Here is a 24,173-nt window from a genome sequence, read left to right as displayed (position 1 = left end):
TGGGATCATGACCAAGCCTTCTCTTATGACATCAATATTGGTTTTTTCCCAGGAAGCAGACTCATGACTGGTTCAAATAAGACTGAAGCATTCATTACAACTGAGCTATAATAAATTAGTATGAACTAAATTACAACTAAATTATGCCCCCTTTATATAATGGAAGCTGATATTTGCTGTGTAAGGACTTGTTCTGATTTTGTTAGGTTCCGAGTATCACAGACACAGTTTAACTCATATGCTGACTTTTAAACTGAAAGGGTCAAGGAAGACCAAAGGTGATCCCCTGTACATTATTGCAGGCAGAAAACTGGATAGAAAATGTAAGCAATCAAAAATAAGTTGTTACCGATGTATACTGTTGAATGACATTCTCTGGACTCTTTCCCAGGAAGATGTAGAAATCTAGGATGCCTCCAATAGTTCTGTATGTAACTCTAGGTAAAGGTTCTAACAACACCTCTGGTATGAAAATCGAAAAGTTAGATAGATCAAATTTCCTTGTTAATAAAATAAAGCAATAATCTGGTTTTGGTGCCCTCAACAAACATTTACCGTCTTAACACAAAAACATGACAGTTAAATTATCCAATTTTTCATATGGAAGATGTGCAATACTACAGTATGTGAAAATTGTGTCTTCTTAGGCATGAAAGTCCTTTTAATAGACCTAGTAGAATTACTTTTCACACAACACCTATGCTTCTTTAAAGTAAAAATAATTATTAATTCACTGTCTTGTTCAGTGTAATGTTTGTTCATACAGTTAAGTGGTTTAAAACCAATTTAACAGTATTCAGAGTGTCTGGATTCTCTGCTATTATTAATCTGACAACTTCTTCACCTGAATGTGAAGTGGATGATTTATGACCTCTAACATGACTACTGTTATGGAGAAGATAGTCTACACTTAGCCTTAGATTTGAACTGAGGGTGTTTTGAGTTACATCATTAAAGTCCAGGCCTTATGACGTTTTTCCACCTAAAGTTTTATGGTTGAGAAAAACCCAATGTGAACCTGTGGGCACCTTTTCAGGTTGTTGTAGGCACCTAGGTGGAACAAAGGACCTTCTGAAATCCAGCTGGATAGCTTCAACATACAATAACCTTATAAGTAGAGAAGTTGTACCATCTTACCCATTTAAGTGTGGCAGTTGTACTATCTAACAATTTCATTGGAGAAGTTGTAATATTTTATCCATATCAGTTGCAAAGTTGTATTATCTTAAGTGGAGAAGTTGTATTATCTTACCCATAGCATTGGTGTTAAGAAAGAGGACAGCGTGAGCATTGCCTTTATCATCTTCTAGATTCATGTAAAATGGATGTGCACCATACAGGTTTGTATAATCCTGAAACAAAACCAGTTACTTAGTGATCACATCACCATTTTCAACTGTTAATTCATATTGTAATACAATTAAATCCATTTAATATTTTTCTGTGTTCTATTAAATCGCGGAACAGAAGCCACAAAAATAATACAGAACTCCAGTAGACAAGGTAAATGGTAAAATTAATGTCCATTTTTATTTCATATTTATATGCACCTTTTATATGCACCAGATGAAAACTACAAATCTTAATTCCTAAAAAGTATTGGTTTATAGGCTTACAGGAGAGTTAACTGCAGCATCTCTGGTAAAGATTGGCCAAGTTCTATAATCCATATCATGTTTTAAGTGGAAATGTCTGTGTTCTCCGAGACCATAGAAATTCTTTGAGGGAATTTTGGTGGAAATCTGCAGGTACTGTTCAGAAAATACAATAGGTCCAACTGATGTGTCCCAACTGAAATGAAAATTATATGAACATATTTTACAATCATAAAAAACATGTATTTATACCATTAACTTGACTCGATACTATAAATAAATAAAATGGTGGGATTCATAAACTGAGCTTCCAAGGCTGCATATATAATGGCCTGTTAATTCATTAGAAACAATAGCCTATATAACAATCTTCACAGATACAGATCGCAGGTTACAGGAACTCATGGTCCTACAGTGACATATTGCTGCCAGGGTATTATTCTAAACTTTTCAGGAAATGTGTGCAATTTTCTGAAAATATTACAATAAATAATATTTTCTAGATATATTTTTTAATTTCCTGAAAATGTTTTAGCTCAATTTTTTCATTAATGCTTGGAAATGGACAAGATACCGTAATCGGCCGATTATAGGTCGCAATCGTGTATAGGATGCAGTGAAAAAATATCAGCAGAATTCTGGAAAAATGCTTATTCCCACTTATCATTTATCCGAATTTATGTTTGTCCGAAATTCACTATAGTTTCTACTAACTCGCTGGTTTTTGTTAAATCATTGTCGATGTTTTTGCATGTTGTGCAAGTATTTAAATTGAAAAGCATAAACTCTATGTAAGCACTAAACTGCCACATCCTCTGATCACTCCATGAATATTGACGCCAGTGAAAACTGAAGTACACTTTGGCACATGGCGGTAAAATGACGTTATTTTAAGGCTGGTTTGCAAATTGTTTTGAACATTACGGATCAGCGACTATGATCATATTGGATCAATCTAAAATCTTGCATGCACATGTTTACAATTGCCTCTGGGTATGTTTAAACGGTTAATTGTTTGCAGATTGTGACAGTACTCGGGGGTGTAAGATAAGCAATGCCTCGGGCATGAATTTCTCGATGAACAAGAGGATTATAGACAACTATCAAAATTATGTTTGAAGACTAGATAATCGATTTCCGGGCTACCTGATATGGAGTTTCAAGTATTTTAATGCAGAATGTGTGAAAACACGCCGGGAAAGTTTTATACAGGTCTTGTTAAAAACTTAATGATCAGTTACAGAAATGCGTTGTAAAATATATTTTAATGAAAAACAGCATTTATTTATCTTAAGATTTTACGTAAGCTCTAAATTTTACATTTTATACAAAAGTAATTTAAAACGCTGGGTCCCAATACCGGCTATTAGCTATGCCCAAGTCATTGGTATGTACTTCCCTCTCTTCAATATAGAGGTACGCGGTGTAAACTAAGATCGATTTCCTTAAATTTTGAGTCGGGGGAAGTGTTTAGTCTTTTTCTATCCCCACATATAGGACGCATCGGTCCTTTGAGACCAGAATCTCGGTAAAAAAATGTGCGTCTTATATTCGTAGGATGACGGTAGATAGCTATCATGATAGTATAATATTCTAAACTTTCCACCAAGTTGTGCATTTTTCTGAAAACATTATTGTAATGAATCATATTTCCTAGATATGCTTTTTGTTTCCAGGAAACTTTAGGCTATTGAAATAAACTTTTCAGAAAAAGGTTGAAATATCGAGAACATTTTTGTAATTATCCATTTATAATTCTAGCTAATTAATGGCAGGTGTGGGCACTTATGTTAAAAGCAACAAGACAGTGACATAAACTATCCCAGTAAGATTTTCAGGAATCTTTTAACTATTTAAATAATCTTTTCAGAAAACTTCACTTTTCAAGATAATATTTTTAAATATTGTGACAGCTATCTAGCTGTCTTGTGGCAGAAACAAAGTAATTAACAAGAAGACAGTAACACCTAACTTTTCAACAGCCTTGTAAATGAATGAATATAAAAGTCAAACAAGAGGGTCATGATGACCCTATATCACTCACCTGTTAAACTTGGCCTTTGAATCATCAAGATAAACATTCTGACCAAGTTTCATGAAGATAGAGTCATACATGTGGCCTCTACAGTGTGAACAAGCTTTTCTTTTGATCTGAGTGGTGACCTAGTTTTTGACCCCACATGACCCAGTTTCGAACTTAGCATGGGAATCATCAAGAAAAACATTCTTACCAAGTTTCATGAAGATAAGGTCATAAATATTGCCCATAGTGTTAACAAGCTTTTCCTTCATATAGTCGAGCTAAAAATGTATACTTTCATAAAAAGAATCTGTTCACTTACACTGTAGTGTTGGTATCTTTTCTTTTTACTTTAATAAAGAATTCACTGGCCTCCTCAGAATATTCTACATCATACAGCGCCTGACTGTCGTACTCATCATGTGGAAGATTTAATCCAACCGGAGCCTCGTACCTGTTTTCGTCATCCCAGTCTGTGATCTAAAGGTCCAGTATATATAGTTCCATAAGGTAATTATATGCATTACTTTAGGAAAAAATATGATTTCATTTTAAATCAAATACCTTTACCAAAAATTTATTTACATGGTGACTTACTGATGGGTAGTACTATAGGCTTTATCAGAAATCCATTTTTAACAAGCAAATTCGATGAATTGGTATCCCCCGCTGAAAGGGTCTGTGGTGAGGAACAGCAAAAAAATATATCCAGCAAAAGGTTAAGAATGTTACAAAGACCCTTACAGAAGCAAGCCTCTGTGGCGTACATGCTGCGTATTTGCTGTGTATATGTCGTGAACACAGTAGTACGCCAGAGGAGTACATTTTACATACACCGCATGCCACGTACATGCCGTGTACTATTTCTACGAGTACACAGCATGTACGCAGGAGGTCACTAGTACACTTCAAGTACGCAGCACAGACTCTGAAAATTTAAGGAGTACACTGCATGTACGCAGGAGGGACTTGTACAAGAAAATAGTACACTGCATGTACACCGCAGATACTTTGAAATTTGTGCAGTACACTTCATATACGCGGGAAAGACTTGTACAATTTCTTTTGGCATTTATGCTTTGTTTTTTTTTTTATAAGTTAAAGTCTGAAGTAAACTTCATATATGCGGGAGGGACTTGTTCATTTTCTTTTGGTGTTTATACTTTGAATTTTTTTAGGTAAAGTCTGAAGTACACTTCATGCAGGAAGGATTTGTACATTTTTTTTTTTTTTTTTGGAAGCAAGAACTTGATTTCCGAGTAACTTTTATCTTAATAGCATAGAATAGTTCAGATTACCGGTATTCTGAACAATGAAAATTTGCTTAACTATTTGCAATGTTCATTTGTGAAGCTTACATCTTAGTGATCTCTGAGCTACACCTTGCATGCAGTGTAAAAATATATTCTTTTTCATTTTGAATTAATCCTGGAGCTTTCTAACTTGGATAATTGAAAAGCCTTATTTGAACTTCATTGCATTACATTTTGTAATACATGAAATAATTACCAAGATAATGCCTCAACAGCGTCCGAATGAGAAGAATTAATAGCTCTCACTGTTATTTGAATACTCTTAAGCAAAACACCATTCCATCATGTTTTATAAAGGCTTTAATGCTCATTATGTTAACTCATTAAGGCCCCACCAAATTAAAAAGTTGTTCATCGGATTTGCCGCTCGTATATTTTCAGAACGTTTTTGGCTAATTGCGCTTGCAATCCAAAATTTTTTGGTTCGCTACTTTTTACAGACGTAAAAGTGTATAAATGCTTATATAATTGCAGTCCTAGATTGTTCTCAGATGGATTTTAATCAAAATAAATACATACTACGCACACATCGTCTATAATAAATCATAACACTTATATTTAGTTGCATTAAAGTTGTTTCCCCTTGATGCAGTTACGCCATTTTCTTCAAATGTTTACCAAATAACATGCTACAAAAATTGATTTATTTCATTGAAAAGTGGATGAAGAAAAGCATACTAATTTATTTGATAACATCAATCTACATTATTTTGGTAAGGGTAAATACTTATTGATGCATGTCACTTATCTTTTTCTGTTTTTTTCTGTCCAAATGATCAGCATTTGCATACGAAAGTTGGTGGGGTAAGGAATTTACATTATCACAGCAGTTTCACCACAAGAGTACACAGCATGTATGCAGCAGGAGTACACAGCATGTACGCCGCAGGACTCGGGCCAGGAGTACACAGCATGTACGCCGAAGGAGTACACAGCATGTACGCCGCAGGGGTAGTACACCGCAGGCTCATTTGCATGTGAAAAGTGTATGTGCCGCGTACATGCTGCGTACTATTTCCCGCATACTAAATTCCTCCAGCGTACATCCTGTGTACTATGTAGTCCACAGCATGTACGCAGCAAGTAGTACGCGGCAGAGCTCATTTGCATGTCAAAAGTGTACTACAAACGTACTATCGGTGTATGTTCGGTGTATATCCTGCGTACTATTTAAAGCCCTTGATTTCAGTACACATCATGTACGCATCATATACGCTGTATGTACACAGCAAGAGTACGCAGCAGGCCTTTTTCTTCTGTAAGGGGAAGCAAATAATTTCATTAGTCAAAATCAAATTAACAGAAAATGAATGTTTTTTTTTTTTTTTTGGAGGTGTGAGGTGGGGCAGGGGTGAGGGTACAAAGAGGTTTACATGTTGATTATAAATATTGATGGAAAATTGAAAATGAAAAAAAAAAAAAAAAAAAAAAAATGGGGGGGGGGGGGGGGGGGGGGGGGTGTGACCAAGGCAAGGTGGCGACCAGGTGTGGGTACATAACTTCACATGTTTATAATAAATGTTCATGGAAAGGAATGAAAGAAGTGTTTAATGAAATTCTTCCAATTGGTTGGTTTGTTATGTACAAATCTGTGGATTTTTAAACAATTAAAGGGCAATAACTGTATGGAAAATTGACCAATAAAAAGAGAAAATGACGAGCATCATCAAAGTATGTTGGTTCATATTTATTTCAAGTTTGATGAAATTCTACCTGCTAGTAACTGAGAAATGGCTGCGGACAGACATTTTTGTGCATTTTTTATTAAATGAAGGGCAATAATTCTAAGGGAAATTGACCAATCGAAAAAAAAAACTTGAAGGGCATCATCGCAGTATCTTGGTTCATGTCTATTTCAAGTTTGATGAAATTCTACTTGCTAGTTACTGGGATATGGCTGCGGACGGACATTTTTCATTAAATCAAGGGCAATAACTCTAAGGGAAATTGACCAATAAAAAAAAAAATTGACGGGCATCATCACAGTATGTTGGTTCATGTTTATTTCAAGTTTCATGAAATTCTACCAAGTAGAATTTCATTAAACGGCGGAGGATAATAAATGAAAATCTCAGGTTGCTACTAGTTAACATACATATATACATGTATGTGTAACAACAGACTCCAAGGACAGAGAAAGCTTGTTTTCAAATGCTTAGATATACATTTATGAGTATATATGATTGTTTGTATATTTATACATGTACATCAATAATGAAATAAATACTGTTTTTATACCAATCTATATTGAACCGTCTTATTTTGAGAACAATTTTGGTCACAAAATACGCCCGTCGAGAGCTTTCATATGCATTTTTATAATAAAGGTCACAGTGACCTTGACATTTTACCTATTGATCATGACTTCCAAATGGGTGTCACTGGTGACCTAAAAATGAACTTTGAAGTCAATAGGTGGAATCGTTCACCTTTCATATGCATTTTAATAAAAGAAGTCAGTGACCATGACATTTGACATATTGAACCTTGACCTGTAATGAGTGTCATGGGTGACCTGCATATAAAGTTTGGTGACAGTAGGTAGAAGTATTCATCAACCCACAAAAAGGCCATATAAAAAAATGTCATTCTTATATTTGACCTCTGTGACCTTGACCTTAGACCTAGGGACCTGGTTCTTGCGCAAGACACTCCGCCAAGGGCGTTCCCATAATACATCCCATATTTCAGATGGGCATATAAAAAGTATGCAGATGGAAAATATATTTTCAGATAAGAAGATATAATTTCTCACCAAAGAAAAAGCCAATGAAAAAAACAGATTTGGATTGGCAGTTGAAACTATGTATATGACTGTTCCCAACCTGATAGGCACTATAAAAGAAAACCAACATGTCCAGACAACAGGCTTCTAAGGCACTTACCTTGATGTGTAAGATGTTGTTACTATTTTTTTCAATATGCACTCGTAAATTTGCCTTATCACCACCAAACAAGGTATCCTTACTATGCTTTTTGTTTGCTTTCAAATTCAGTTTTAGATCATTTGGATCAGGCACCGTGCCTGTGGATGCTCGATTGTAGCCATGCCTGGTCCTGTAAAACAATTGCCATACTTTTCTATTGCACTTAGATGAAATATAAAATTTCAATGACAGTATCAGTTATATACCTTATGTCTGAATGCATTCTTAAGTCTTAAAACTGTAATGATTTTTTTTTTTAAAACAAGCTAAACAGCTGGAGATGTAATCAATTTCTTCAATTATTCAAAGCAAAAAGATCTTGTAACAAAACTTTGTAAATAAATACCTATCAATATGGCACTTTGGTATAAAATATGGCAAATCTGTTGAAGGATCAAAGAGACATCTTCTATTATTACATTCTGCTACAGATATATGCCGATTGTCCTTATCTGGGAAACAATTCACACGTAACATCTCATCAGAAGTTGGTCTGCGAAACTCCCTGTAAAACAGCAAGAAAACTCTGTTGATGAACATATGTATACATGAGATGGAAACTTGGTGTCATTATGACAGATGCATTTAGTTATAATTTGAATCATAAATCATACTTCAATTACAAACCACATTTTCGCAAGCCGGCCGGAAGGCCACAACAGCCCTATCTCATTAAAGATTCACAGCTCAAAACATTTGTACTATATTACTTTGAAAACTGGCTAGCAGATTATTGGTTCAAGATCTTCCAAGTTCACTTTGAAGCTATACAGGAAAAACTACATCCCAAACAGCCATTTGCTGCTATTCTACAACATTGTTTTGACAAAGCAAGATGTTTTTTTTAAACAATTTTAGAACATTGAATTTAAATCAAAACTATCAGCCAATCAGGTGATGGGATTTGATGATTTTTCTATTTCTAGCTCTGGAAGTCAAATTTTTGGCCAGTAGTAATTACATGAATACTCTTTGTAGATTGTTATTTCTGGTTATTAAAATACTGTTTTATACAAACCTCCATTCCAGCTGGAAGTCCTGGTTCATGGGTAATGCCAGGTTTGTGATCTCCAGTACCTTCAATGGTAAATTCACTGTATAAATATCATGATAAGAAATATACAGCTGGAGATATACTGTGACAGATGCTTAAAAACCACTTTATGAAAAAGTCTTGCATCACAAATTTGAGGGAATAGATACCTATTTACATTATCAAAGATCAAACATTGTATAAACATGTTTGGCTGAAAAAATTAGGACTTATCAAAAGTAATTCCTGCAACACCAACATGTTAGATCAGTGACAGTTACAGACAGATAAACAGGAAAAAGACCAAAATAATCACATAAAAGGTAGACCAAGGATCACTTAGTTAGTGCCTAATATATAAATACAGGTAGGAAATGTCATAAAATACCTTTGTTGTTTCGTCATAGTGTAGCTGTGTATGCATTATATCACCTATATATACAACAGTGGCTTTAGTCCTTACACCAAACACTTTAACTGTGTCTATAATCAAACTATCTATAGTTGAACTAGGGGTGTCATGTTCTACTGTCAAACTTAAAGTGTCCTGAAAAGTAAATGTTGAAACAGGATCATGATATAATGCGGCATATATAGATCTAGTAAGATATTTTCATTGGCACATAATAATGCGAGTGTGAGACAGACCATCCGCAAACACATAACAAAAAAAAAAAAAAAAAAAAAAAATAAGTATCAGTCAACCTTCACCTTCCTTCTAAAATCTGGTAAAAGTATTATAAATATCTATTAAAACTTTGTAAAGCCCATATCTGCAGCCTTGTTAAACCCTGAAAAACTATAAAAGAAACACTTGCTTTAATCAATATAATCAAAATAGTAACATGTATATTTCATTTATTTTCAAATTTATCCATTAATCATTAATCACATTTCTGGTTATAGTTATTTAAGAAATAATAAGTTCCCAAGTGTGGTTTATCATAGAATAACCCATGTTTTGAGTTCTTATGCGTAAGAATATATCACGAAGCCCTGAGTGATATATTGTTTCGCATTAAGAACAAAAAACTAGGGTTAATCTACAATAAATCACACTTGGGAACTTGTTATTTCGATTCTAACAAGACACACTTGGATCAAAAGTGTTAGAAAAAAATGACTACTTTTTACGACCATGTACGCACCTGGATTGAATGACGTTATTGCACGCGAGTGGTTTCTTGCAAAATAATCCGAGTTAGATTTTGCACCACACATATGTAGGTTATTTGCTGGTCGTGTTAGAATGTCAATTTACTGTAATTACTAACTGCAAACACAGTAGAAAGACTATGAACAATCTGACAGATAAACTCTACAATAAAACAGAACTTACATGACCGCTGCTGAATCTGGCATAAAAGTAGTTCTTGTTGGCAAATGTATCTGAAAAACAGAAATATTTATCGTTAGTATTCCATTTTGTTATTCATTTACACCTCAGATATTACTGTTGATAGATCAGCTCTTACAGATTGTTATTCACAAGCTGACCTACTGACCCCTAAAATAAGTAGTAAAACAACAATTTTACCATGTTTTCTAAGGCTAAGAAACCCCATTGAAGTAACAGTTTGATACTGCTTTCTATGGGGAGTAACTGATAACACTGGCTGAGACACTGTGTTCTTTTTTGTTGGAATCCAAATATTTTAACTTTTTTGCAAAATAAGTATATTTTTGTTCAGTTATCCTACAATTGAGATGTAACACTTGATACTAATTTGATTTGTTTGTACAAAGTTTGGTTTCACAATCTAGAAAAGAATACAATCAGGAAGTACAGATGTATATCTACCGACTGAGACTCCATCATCCCAGAAGAGATCACCCTTGGCTGTATATCCTCGACCACCATTCTCTGAATCCTTGAGGGCAACAAGCAATGTAAATGGATTTTTTCGACTGAAATATACAATGTAAATGGATTTTTTTATCTGAAATATACAAGCAATGTTAATGGATTTTTCCACTGAAATGACAAGAAATGTAAATGGATATTTTAACTGAAATATACAAGCAATGTAAATATTTTTTTTTATTAGAATATACAAGCAATGTAATTGGATTTTTTAAACAAAAATATGCAAGGCATCTTTCTATGCTATAATCAAGTAACTGCCAATCAAGTTTCTAATTTTACTGTGATGTTGATTCAGTTTAATACAGTCTGACTGACAGTTTAATTCACATTTTCTGCAAATGTGTTTTTTTTTTCATGAATTTATCCTTACTGGTAAACAGGAACCAGGTTCAAGTCTTGTCATGTTCAAAAGATCCCTTGTTTTGTTCAAACATAAACTGCATCTGTTCTTTGAAAGAGATTTTGAAAGTTGTACAAATAACTGACAGAAATGGAGCAGAGTCAAAATTATAAATTTCCAAAATGCTGAAATATATACTGGAAAATACCCCCCACCCCCCAAAATGGATTTCTTTTCATGAAAATTAAAAGCTTAACGAGAGCTCATTACCAAATATATAGTTCTTTAGAATTACATCTAACAAAAGTATCATTATGGCATTTATAAGGGTCATCATATCAACCAAAACCCCATGCTGTTTAGTTAACAGATATTGAATTATTGAAAGTCTAACAGAAGTGAGTAGTTTTAACCAGTGAAGGAACCTGTGAGTAGTTTTACCTGAAATGTGTGTTATTAGCTGGTTTTTGCATTGGCAGAATGTATCCAGCACGAACATGCAATGGAATCTTGGAGTCAGGTTGTACAGGTAGGATAACATAGTCATTCTGGGTAGCTAACTCTTCTCCCTGAAATATCAGTACTAATTTGGGTGTTTTTTTTCTAACTATAGAAAAACAAAACTTCAGTGTTACCAGTACAAGAGCAAAGGAAAAATCAATGGGCAATCTTTTAAGTGTTACCAATTTGTTTTTACAGAGTTATTATTTCTTTATCTATGGCTAAAAATTAGCAACATGGTATGGAAAATAATCACCAAAAATTAGCAAAAAATATTTTTCATGAACTTCTTCTATGTTCCTAAATAATCTGTAAATATTATTTAATCTGACCAAATGATTTAACATTAACCTAAACTGCAATATTTCTAAGTTTATTTTCATACTCACAGTATAGAAATCATACCATGGACCTCTTGGAACATATATACTGATAGATGTCTGACCCTGTAATCAAAATAGATATAGTATTAACACAGATAGGTAAATCATACCATTTTCTTTCTACCACTGTAACTCTTCCCCCCCTGCCAATGCCCCCTTCCCCCCCACCCCAATCCCCACAATAAAGATCTTATTTAAAGTAAGGATACATGCACCATCTAATCCAGAATAGCTACAAACAAGAAGCTGCGTTCAATAAACGCTTGATGCCCCTGGTGGCATCCTTGTCGATACAAAGTAACTTAAGTCCAAAACGAGGTAAAGTTCAAGGTCAAGGTCAAACTGAGGTCAGGTGATGTCTGAAGATGAGGAATGGTCACAGGTTACATCTGCATTAGTATCAAGTCATTCTAGTAAGGGGTATTGATGCTAGACGAAACAGTCCCATTTGGTTGACCTCGTACGGACGGACGGACGAATGGACAAATGAACGGACGAATGGACAGGACAATCACTATATGCCTCTTGCATCAGTAGATGCCGGGGGCATAAAAATGAAAATGTGTGTCAATAAGACTTACTATGACTGTATGGTCATATGTTCCTTGTTGACAATGCAAAATAAAAAACCCTTGTTGCCATTTGACATGCTGAATAACATTCTTATAAAGTTTCATGATTCTTGGTCAAACTGTTTTTGATTATGTGAGACAAAATACTTTTTGGTCCTTTAGGCAAATTTTTGTCCATGTCAACAGTCATAACTTTGTTTTTTCAGAGTAAAATAATAAAACAAAACCTGCTGCAAAAATTTGATATGCTGAATAAAATGCCTATAATGTCTGATGACTCTGGAGGAAATATCTTTTGATATATCTGTGACTGATGGACAGACAAATTCTGTCATTGCCAACCCCCTCCCATTCATACACACACAGAAAGGTGGGCAAAAAGTTTCAGATAGAATGCATGCTTTCATCATATTCACCTTAAAACTTGAACAAAGCTGATGTTCAGGTTGATTAACAGGTCAATTTTATCTTACTATGCAATACATCTTACCGTTATGCAAAACTGCCAGACATGTGTGCAATATTAAAAGTTTTAGAAACAGAAAGCACTTTAGTCTTGTTTAATAAAATGCATCAATCAAATGAGCATATATGAAATACCTGGTATAATATTGGAGATATCATCAATGCAGGTCCCCACAGAAATTGCTTGTCAAGGTCAAAGGTCATCTCATCATCTGCAAACCTGAATATTAATCATAATGCTGTCTTCTTTATAAAGAAATCATGTCTTTAGAGATACAGTATTGAAACACTCACATATACACTTTATCTTTCTTTCTAAGTAAGATAATGTAGAAGAATTGAAAATTAACTCCCAACAGATGACCAAAATTCACACTCTTCTGAGATGATATTAAGTCAAAGGTTCAGACCAAGTTTCATTAGGATTGGACAAAAATGGTGATTTCTACAGTTTAACAAACTATCTGTGGATGACGTAGACTGAATCAGCCACATATGACAATAGCTCACCCTGAACCTTCATGTGTACTTAAAATTGGTACAAAGCTTAAGACTGAACACAAGTAGCTATGGCAACAACAGCTGAGCAAAACTTGCTATGGCAACAGCAACCAAGTACAACTTGCTATGACAACAGCTACTGGACACAACTTGCTATGGCAGCAGCTACTGAGCAAAACTTGCTATGACAACAGCTAACACTCCTAATAAAGCAATATAGTAACACAACTAAAACAACGTTAAAGTTGACATACTCATGATGTAGAGGTCTCATTACAGTGTGTCCTACTGTATGTGCCTTATGGAACAGTGTGTACAGGTATGGTAACAACCAATATCTTGTTTCCATGGCCATGCTATTTTTACTTGCTCTGCTGGGTATGTTTTTTTTTTTGCATATTGAAATAATATGAACAAAATTTTGGTAAATGGCCACCCAACAAACATTCCAGTGAAAAGGACAGGAATTTTGTCAAGTTCCTGGAATAAACACCCAGGGAAATGTGACCATGTACTGTAATAAAAAAACAAATGGGACTGATCTGACCAATTTTGTAAACAATCATCCCAGAAACATTGCTGTATTGTTTTTTTTAAATCAAACTTGTAGGTTAGATTTTGTTTGGACATTTTTCTAAAAAAAAATGCAAATTCTGACGAAAATTTTTAAAACTCTCCACTATATGTATACAGGGAAAGGGGACAATCTTATTTTTACATACTCTGATGCATATCTTTTTTCACATATAAAAACAATCGAAAAATTTTGGTAGATGGCCACTTAAGGAACATTTGTGTGAAATTGGCAAGAATTTGTTCCATCAATATACATCCAGGAAGAAGTCACAATGTTCCCTAATAACAAGCAAATTGGAAAATAGGAATAAATTGACCATCAGTGTAAATGGTCATCCAAGAAACGTTACTGTGAATTGTTTTCAAAATCAAACTAGCAGCTAAGGAGATTTTGTTTAAGATTATTCCTCTTTTAGATCTGGTAGTTCCTATATATAGCTTAATAGAAATGTCTGAACACTTGGTAAAGATCAAGAACCACCATGCCAAATATCATCAATATATCACCAAATGAGCTGCACCATGAGAAAACCAACATAGTGCATTTGCGACCAGCATGGATCAAGACCAGCCTGCGCATCCACGCAGTCAGGTCAGGATCCATACTGTTTGCTAACGGTTTCTCTAATTGCAATAGGATTTGAAAGTGAATAGCATGGATCCTGTCTAAACTGCACGGATGCGCAGGCTGGTCTGGATCCATGCTGTTCGCAAATGCACTATGTTGGTTTTCTCATGGCACAGTTCATATAGATTTCAAGTGATGTTTAAACATTTAACATTTTGGACAGATAAATAAGAAAAAGTATAAACCTCAGTTAGAATTGGAGCAATCATGAGGGCTTTCCCCCAAAGGAACTCTCTGTATACATTGTGTGCAAACTGCTCCTGGGGAAACCTGCAAAATCACAATATGTATATGTTTTAACATAAGTATCAGTAATAATTCAGCTGCCATTCCTGTATGACCAGACAGCTCATTCAACATACTCATAGATTTTTTTTAGAATAATCTTATAACTTTTATAGAGCCAAGCTGGAACTAGAGAACCATAAAGGACTTGTTGCTTTCCAGAGTGAACAAAAACAAACAAACTAACAAACAAATAACAAGAGGGTCATGATGACCCTGAAACGCTCACCTGAGTAATATGAGTCACATGTTTCAAATTGCAATCTGATACTAAAATATTAGAAAGTAGGTCAGTAGGTCACATTCATGGTCACTAAAAGTCAGTTTTAAGATCAGTATGCAAAACTGTACATGTCATCCTAATTTCAAGGCTGTATCTTAAAAAAAAAGAAAGTAGGTCAGCAGGTCAAGGTCACAGTTAAGTGACACCTAATCACTTGGGGTCATCAGGAAATTATTATTAAACAGTCTAGGAAATATGATCTGGTAATTTTTGAAGATTTATTTCCTATATGACTCATATAACAAGTGACCCCCAGGGTGGGGCCTCTTTACACCTCAGGGGCATAATTTTAACAATCTTGTTAGAGATCCACTAGGCAATACTGCATACCAACTATCAAAGGCCTAGGCCTTGAACTTTCAGACAAGGAGACTTTTTTCCTATATAGTTCTATGTTAGACTTTGGACACCCAGGGCAGGGCCTCTTTTCACCCCAGGGGCATAAATTGAACAATTTTGGTAGAGGAACACTAGGAAAGGCAACAAACCAAGTATCAAAAGCCTATGTCTTGCAGTTTCTGGAAAGAAGAATTTTAAAGTCTTTTCCTATATATCAAGTCTATGTAAAACTTGAGCCCCTCGGAAGGGCCCCTTTTTTCACCCCAGGGGGATAACTTGAACAATTTTGGTAGAGGACCAAAAGTCAATGCAACTTAAAATATCAAAAGCCTACGTTTGCAGTTTCGAAAAAAAAAAATTTTTAAAGTTTTTTTCCTTATAAGACTGAAAAAACCTTTCCCCAAGGCCCATAGATATGCACATGAAAAATATCAAAGGTTTCATTGAGGATTAGCAGAAGTTTTTTAAAGTTTTCCTTTTGGTTGCCAGGCCCCCAGAGTTCTGCAGGAAATTCAATTCTTTGAACAATTTTGAAAGGGCCCCCACCCAAAGGGATCTTTCCTGTGAATTTTTTGGTATATTTCCCCAAATGGGTTTTCAAAAAAGATTTTTTTAACAGAACAGGGACGACGACGCGATGGACATGAGGGGTAGAAAGCTCCCCATGACCTTTGGCTCGGGTGAGCTAAAAAACTTTAGGGGTCATTACCCGCATTCCTCACCTTATGAATTTTTCACATTCTGAGCCAACGGGTTGTCGTTTATTGATCAGAAAAATTTTTTTCATGTTCGGTTTTTGTGACCTTGATTTTTGATGGAGTGCCCCAAAAAAATTGGGGGTCATTATTCGAAGTCAATCTGCATGACTCTTAAAAATTAGGTCAAGGGTTTTCAAGTTATTGACCCGAAATGGTTTTAATGTTGGGCCCCCTGTGACCGAATTTTGATGGAAGCCTAAAAACCAATATGGAGTATCTACTCCATAAGATTTCACCTTCAGGTTTAAAGTTTGAAAGTTTTGGGCCCAAATGGTTCCAGAACTGTTATTAATGGAAATAAAGAGTGAGGGGCGAGGAAAATTAAACGTATGTTTTCCCCCGTTGGGGAGTCTAAAAAAACCTAGTGGGCCCAAAAATTATTAAAATTTTAAAATGTTCTCATTTGAATCTGGTTCATATTAGATTAATAAGTATTGTCTGCATACGCCAAAAAAACCAATAATATTTCCTCTTACTCGTAAAAAACATGCCCTGACAATGTACTTCCCTCTGTGTGGCTTTATGGAACGTGTGTACAGGTGGGTAGGGCCAGTATCTGGTTTCCCGGGCCTCTCTTGCTGATTGGCTACCTCAGGTCCAGTATGGCTGGATGGTTATCCTAATAGGTAATATTTAGCAAAGTTTTAAAGCACTCTGAAAATAATGTTAAAAGAAAAATAAAACCCGTTGGGTTTTTAAACTTTTTAGTAAAAAACAATCAGAGATAGGGTAGAAATATGTACTTTAGGTATTTATCGAAAGGGGGAAAAAATGCAGTTTGAAAAAGTGCCCCCCGGGGGAAAAACTTTATTGTCCCTTATCTTTCATGTAGTAAAAAGTTTTATTTAAATTTATGGTTATTACTTTGTTTGGAAATATGATGAGTTTTTCAGCGGAAAATATTGCGCGATTTAGGAGCACATTTCTTTCGGAAGAAGGTGATATTTCCCGATGTAAAGATAATAACCCTTTTATTACATGCATCTGCACGTATAAAATTTGTTAAATTTAAAGTGTTCAATGCCCCCCATGGGTTTTACAATACTGAAATAAATAGAAAAAAAAAGTTTTAAGCAAACCCCACTGAATTTCGTCACGATATGAAATTCAGGTGTCAGTGTATGGAAAAATATTGACATTTCCGGTACCAGTGTAACTTAACGGGGAATAGAAACGAGTATGCAATAAATGGAAATATCTATAATAATACAAATTGTGGTGGCCAAAACAATCAGATTACCTTGGCATCTTTTTGGTTATGGTTGCGACTGAATGGATAGAAAGCTCCAAGCTGTAACCACCTCTTACACAACTCTGGTGATCCATTGTTCCAGTAACCACAAATATCAGCACCTACCTGAATGACAATATCACAAGACGAAAATATAAACTTAAAGGTCCATTACTAAGGGAAAGTGAGTTGGCAATTTTTTTCATAGCCAGTGCATAGACTTCTGCAAGACACTAAATAATGAAGATTGGCAGGTCAAAATTTACAGAAGGTCTTTGGAACTCAAAGAAATGTATGTGTATTATGTTGAAATTTCAATGAATCGACAGAATGACCCCCCAGGTCTTTTTAACTTTCTTCATACTTCATAGAAAAATAATTGTACATATACTGCGATTTATTTCGAATTTCTACATACCAACTTTCATTTTCCAATAAAATGAAATAGTTTCTGTGCTTTTTAAAAGAAATTTAAATGTTCACTTTCCTTAGTATTGGACCTTTAAAGGTTATTCTGCATACATCAGATCTGACTTCATCTGGTTACCTCAAGAAAGAGACCACTTGAATACCAATCCCAGATCTCCAGGAGAGGCATTTGATCTCTTTGGTGATGTTACTAATATAGCATTTTTCTTGCACACCGGACTGGCATTTCTGGTAACTCTACCCATGTCAGTACATATGGTGTACCCCATGCCAAATGACTTTCTTGCTGCTGTTGACAACTAATGATCCACATTTATGTAGGAGATTCATGCACTTATCATGTATTTTTAATTTAAAATTCAATAAAATTCAGTACATTCTTCTTGTTGTTCTTTACAGTTTATTTTTTAATTCAGAAAAATTTATTTTACTGAAAAAACAATACATTACACTTCAAAATGATGAAACTAAACTGGAATTTTGTTGTTGGTAATCTTTGAAACATCATGACATCATTTCTATGAACTTAAATTTTTTGCACTCTGTTTAAATACATTAACAATTTATATAAAAACTGTGTTATAAACATAATCATTTGCTTTGCTTTTTTATTCTCTAACAAAAAATAACAAGGAATCGGTAAAACCGAATGATGCTCCCCGATGCATGTGCTTGTCCCAATATGGGGAATAACGTATTAGAAACCCAAAAATTTTTTTAAAAAATGGAGATGGTAAAAAAGAAGAAAATTGAATGAAGGGAGAAAATTAAAGGGATATATCATTAAGTTTTATTTTTGCCATTAAAACTTTTCAAGTAATGTTCCGGACAAGCCTTATTTTGTATAATAAAGGGAGATAATTCAAAAACTAGGTAAGGCAGAGTTATGGTTCTTTTACACTGCACTTCCCATCAATGGCCTCTATCATTCTGTGAAGATTCAATGAAATGCCATTAATACTTTTCAAGTAATGCTCCAGACAAGCCTTATTTTGCATAATAAAGGGAGATAATTCAAAAACTAGGTAAGGTAGAGTTATGATTTTTTGACAATGCACTTTGTCTCAATGGCCTCTATGATTATGTGAAGTTCTAATCAAATGCCAATAATACTTTTCAAGTTATACTCCAGACAAAAGTGTGACGAACGGATGGACGGACAAAAGGATGGACAAAGCTGCAACTATATGCTAGCCCTTCTGGGAGCATAAAAATGATCTACCACAGGTTGTAGGTGTAGATGGGAATATCTGGCTCTTGAGAAACTGTTTTGGTGGTAACTCAGCAGAACCTCGTTACCACTAAAACAGTTATCCTCAAACAGGATAATCCCATCAGCATCTACAACCAGTGACAGATTATTACAGTCTTCTGATTCAAGTTACAGCTACCTGAGGCAAAATAAGTACTGACTCTCTATGACAAAAATAACATTTATCTTCGTTTTTTTTTTCCTAGGAAGAAATCAACATATGCGGACGTGCAGTTTTAAGTGAACAAAGTAGTGTGTTTTTTTTTTGTAAAATTTATTTCAGGAGTAAACAGTATTAATCATATAAACGTTTACATGACAGCCTTGAAAGTAAACTAACATTTTCTTTCTGAATTTAAAATATTTTAAACATCCTTGAAATACAAAAAAATACATGACCAAAACAAAAAAAAAGTCCTATCAAATAAAAGCTTTCATAAAATGACAATAAAATATCAATGGAAACTGCACAAAATTACAGGTGGATGTATTTAATATTACAATGGTAAATGGATAAAAAATAGATCCTAGAACTGAAATACTGCAGTGACCCAGATAAATAATAAAATGGTAAAGGGAAGTTAGTGAAACAAGAGCTGTCACAGCTCGACTATTTCGATGCTGGATAGTGAAACTGTGCACATCTGAGGAAACTAGAGCTGTCACTGGAGTGTTTAATGACTCCAATTGTGGATGAAGATATTGCACAATAGCCTGTGTCTATGTCAAAAATATCAACTTTAAGTAATAAGAGAGGTAAAGATAAAATGTATCAAAACACTATATAAATATATCCTAAGCAAAAAGGGGCATAATTCATTAAATATTTGTGCCAGAGTTATGCAGCTTGTGTCATATAGTGTGGGTGATGATGTTGAACAACTATTTTAAGTTTGAATCAAATCCATTCAGTAATAACAGAGACAGTGTGAAAGTGCATCAATACTTTAACCTGAAATTCTAAGTAAAAAGGGGGAATAATTAATGAAAAACTGGTGCCAGAGTTATGCACCCTGCGTCATATGGTGTGGGTGATGATGTTGAACAACTATTTTAAGTTTGAATCAAATCCATTCAGTAATAACAGAGACAGTGTGAAAGTGCATCAAAACTTTAACCTGAAATTCTAAGTAAAAAGGGGAAATAATTCATGAAAAATTGGTCCCAGAGTTATGCACCTTGTGTCATATGATAAGGGTAATGATGCTGAACAACTGTTTTAGTTTGAATCAGATCCATTCAGTAATAACAGCGATAGAGCGAAAATGCATAAAACTTTAACCAGAAATTCTAAGTAAAAAGGGGAATAATTCATGAAAAATTGTGCCAGAGTCACGCATCTTGTGTCATATGATGTGGGTGATGATACTGAACAAATATTTTAAGTTTGAATCAAATCCATTCAGTAATAACAGAGGTAGAGTGAAAGTGCACCAAAACTTTAACCTGAAATTCTAAGTAAAAAGGGGGAATAATTCATGAAAAAATGGTGCCAGAGTTATGCACCTTGTGTCATATGATGTGGGTGATGATGTTGAACAACTATTTTAAGTTTGAATCAAATCCATTTAGTAATAACAGAGATAGAGTGAAAGTGCATCAAAACTTTAACCTGAAAATCTAAGTGAAAAGGGGGATAATTCATAAAATACTGGTGCCAGAGTTATGACCCTTATGTCAGATGATGTGGATGATGATGGGGAATAAGTATTTCAAGTTTGAATCAAATCCATCATGTAATCACAGAGATAAGTTGAAAAAAGAGAAAGTGCACCAAAACTTTAACCAAGGTGGGGACGCGGAAAGATGCCGACACCGATGCCGGGGCGAGTAGGATAGCTCTCCTTATACTTCGTATAGTCAAGCTAAAAAAGACATCAAAACTAAATATAGATTATCTATGCAGGTCACAGTTTTCTCTATACAACATGACTAAATTTGGTCATAAAAAACATTTTTGTATAAATTACTTACATATGGTATGCCAAACAGGTTGAATTCTAGCATCCCTGAAAAGATAAAAAAAAAACATTTGCCAGAGATATGAAGCTAAACACTTAAAGGTTTTATTCAAATGCTGTTTAGTTTTAACCCTTATCATGTTAGACATGACTGATTCTGCCTTTGTGACCAGTGTAGCTCATGATCAGCCTGCACATCTGTGCAGTCTGAACTGTCTGATCAAGATCTGCACTTTCTGCCATTCAGTATCTTTTGGTGAACACCCCTTTAAATAGTTAGTGGTACTGTCCAAATTGAAAGATGGACAAGTTCATAAAAATTTAGCAGATAAGGGTTAAGTCAAGTGCTAACACAGTCCAGGTTATGTCGTGATTTTCTAGGATACCCCTAGAAAGCAAGCATTGGTTGGCACCTAGGAAGAACCTCAAACCTCTGACAAGCCTGCTGGATAGCTTCCCAGTAAAAATCTACAGTTTATGGCAAGTGATTCAGAGTCAGTTTCTGTAAGCACTCGGCCACGATGACTCCTTCTCCACAAGTAAAAGGCAAACAAATTAATAAATTTAATTTCAGATTTATTACTCAAGACAGATATGAAAGTTTTTTGTTTTGATGGATGTAACACAGTTTCTTTAACAATTCTTTGGATAAACTGTTGGACATTCAACCAAACTTCTTAAAATGTTCCTAGAGAGTATTAGAGTCTTTTCTCGGACTAACCTGTTGTCTACAAGTTACTTTAAACACTTCCTAAAGGAATCAAAGGTAGAATAATAATAACTGTAGACATATTGTTTCAAGTCAAACATAACAAAAAGCATGAGCATTGCTAAGAACTGGAAGCCTTATGTCCATCTTTTGTGTGAACTGAATGAACTACAGTACAAAAATTTCAGTATGCTGAAATATTTAAACTGTTCCACTTAGTTCAATTCTCTCGGATCTCATTTTGCCCTGCAATACATTTCCTTCATTTCCAAGTTCTGACTATCTAAAGGAACAACTCTCATAAGAATTTGCACCTTAATGTGCAACAGCCAGATACCAACTACAGAGAAAATATTTGAAATTAGTCTATCTGCTTCATTAATTCACTTTAAAGTAAATTTTCCTTGGTAACTAGTGCTATACCTATGATAGATTTCCTCAGATCTGACCAATCAGCATCATTATCTCCCAGCCAGTGTCCAGCATACTTCCCACTTCCTGGATATGTAGATCTTGACAACACAAAACTTCTCTCTCCAGTTGCAGCTCTCACACCCCTTTTTTATATAATAAGTACAGCTTTATTTGAATTCAATTAATAAGATATGTCAATGAGAAATCTAAAGCCTATTTAAAGTTGAACAAGTAATAAACTGTATGCAGCCACTTACAACCCCCTCATACGTTAATTAAATGATCTGAAAATCTCTGGTTGCTGAATAATGACTGATTGTGATACATGATTGTTGCCATGTCTACTGTTTATTCTGATTGTCTTAATTATAGGATGATGTACACCAGCCCTATAGTCTGTATATAACTTACTTTAATGTAGAAGGTGCTTCACTCCATCCATAAAGACTGTGCACATCATAGTGTCTATATTCACCATTGTTACCCTGTCTACTGACCATACAGATTGTCTTGTCACTTAGTCTACCTTCAAACCCTTTTCCCTCATCATCAAACCCATAACCAGCCTCTGCAATATGATGCATCAATGAAAAAGTCCGTAGTTTTTTATGTGTACATCACCATGAAACAAAAACATATCTGATGTAAAGACAGCACTGACTTGGCTATGGACTTGACCTAAAATGTATTTATTTAATTAAATAGAATTAATTGGTATAACTACATGCAGTGACACGTCATCTCATGGGGAACATTTATGCCAAGTAATTTCAAAATCCCTTGATGAATGGCAGTTATTATGAACTGAACATAAAACAGACCCTGTTAACCTTTGACTTCTAAGTGTGAACTTTCCCTTGGAGCTAAGGTCTGGGTCTTGTGCAAGACACATAATTTCATTATGGTAAACATTTATGCCAAGTTATTTCAAAATCCCTTCGTGGTTGGCAGAGTTGTGGACTGGACGCAAAACAGATCCTGTTAACCTTTGACCTCTTAAGTGTGACCTTGACCTTGGAGCTACAGGTCCGCATCTTATGTATGACATGTTGTCGCATTATAGTGAACATTTATGCAAAGTTATTTCAACATCCCTTCATGGATGGCAGAGTTACAGCCCGGACAAGAATTTAAATGGACACACTCTAAGGATAATATGTACAAGGAAAAAAAAATTTATATATGCCGAGAAAGATTTTACTTGTTCTATAAGATTAAGCTTGCTCTATTATAGTGTATAAGGTAAGAATTTATACTTGTTCCATATGGAGGATTTATGTACACGAAAAAAAAAAGATTTATGTAGCCTGAGAAAGATTATACTTGTTGTATAGGGTAGATTTATGAACACGAAAAAATTATGTTTATTTCATGTATAAAGTGAGAGTATATACTTGCTCTATAGGTAGGATTTATGAGGAAAAGAGAATTTATATTTGTTCTTCAGAGTGGATTTACAGAGACACAGATGGACACAGAGTGGATTTATACAGGAAAAGAAACTCTACTTTTTCTATTGGGAGGATTTATGTACAAAGAGAAAATGTATACTTGTTCTGTAGGGAGGATCCTCATATTGATTGTTGACTGGACAATGTAAACTCCAGGGTTCTACATTGTCAGGCCAGTTCCAGGGTTTCTCTTCATTTGTACCAAAATTAGCAGGTTCATTCATATCCTAAACAATAAGTAAATATAGATAATCTAAAAAGTATATATACATAAGAGTATTATACAAGTGGCAGCACAATAACTTAACAATCCATGCCCATGCATGGTCAATATACATAT

At 34.7% G+C, this 24,173-nt stretch overlaps 1 protein-coding gene across 1 annotated transcript in view; it reads right to left on the bottom strand.

Moving 5' to 3' along the window:
• The window catches only part of LOC123524600 (maltase-glucoamylase-like), a 56,947-nt gene that overhangs the window by 17,634 nt on the left and 15,140 nt on the right, over window positions 1-24,173 (bottom strand). Inside the window, exons 9-28 of the mRNA XM_053539726.1 lie at window positions 23,934-24,060; window positions 22,794-22,950; window positions 22,392-22,525; window positions 21,273-21,307; window positions 17,627-17,743; window positions 16,974-17,005; window positions 13,772-13,891; window positions 13,152-13,236; window positions 11,986-12,042; window positions 11,537-11,664; window positions 10,690-10,796; window positions 10,228-10,277; window positions 9,277-9,435; window positions 8,874-8,932; window positions 8,202-8,360; window positions 7,814-7,985; window positions 3,938-4,095; window positions 1,617-1,791; window positions 1,253-1,352; window positions 350-462 (exon numbers count right to left, since the gene is read on the bottom strand). Coding sequence (XP_053395701.1) covers window positions 350-462; window positions 1,253-1,352; window positions 1,617-1,791; window positions 3,938-4,095; window positions 7,814-7,985; window positions 8,202-8,360; window positions 8,874-8,932; window positions 9,277-9,435; window positions 10,228-10,277; window positions 10,690-10,796; window positions 11,537-11,664; window positions 11,986-12,042; window positions 13,152-13,236; window positions 13,772-13,891; window positions 16,974-17,005; window positions 17,627-17,743; window positions 21,273-21,307; window positions 22,392-22,525; window positions 22,794-22,950; window positions 23,934-24,060 — 2,244 coding nt within the window. The remainder of the gene's footprint in view (window positions 1-349; window positions 463-1,252; window positions 1,353-1,616; window positions 1,792-3,937; window positions 4,096-7,813; window positions 7,986-8,201; window positions 8,361-8,873; window positions 8,933-9,276; window positions 9,436-10,227; window positions 10,278-10,689; window positions 10,797-11,536; window positions 11,665-11,985; window positions 12,043-13,151; window positions 13,237-13,771; window positions 13,892-16,973; window positions 17,006-17,626; window positions 17,744-21,272; window positions 21,308-22,391; window positions 22,526-22,793; window positions 22,951-23,933; window positions 24,061-24,173) is intronic.

This window comes from Mercenaria mercenaria, chromosome 3 (genome assembly GCF_021730395.1).
Source record: "Mercenaria mercenaria strain notata chromosome 3, MADL_Memer_1, whole genome shotgun sequence".
NCBI lineage: Eukaryota > Metazoa > Mollusca > Bivalvia > Venerida > Veneridae > Mercenaria > Mercenaria mercenaria.
The sequence above is the reverse complement of the archived record's forward strand: the minus strand, read 5'-3'. Positions and strand labels throughout refer to the sequence as shown.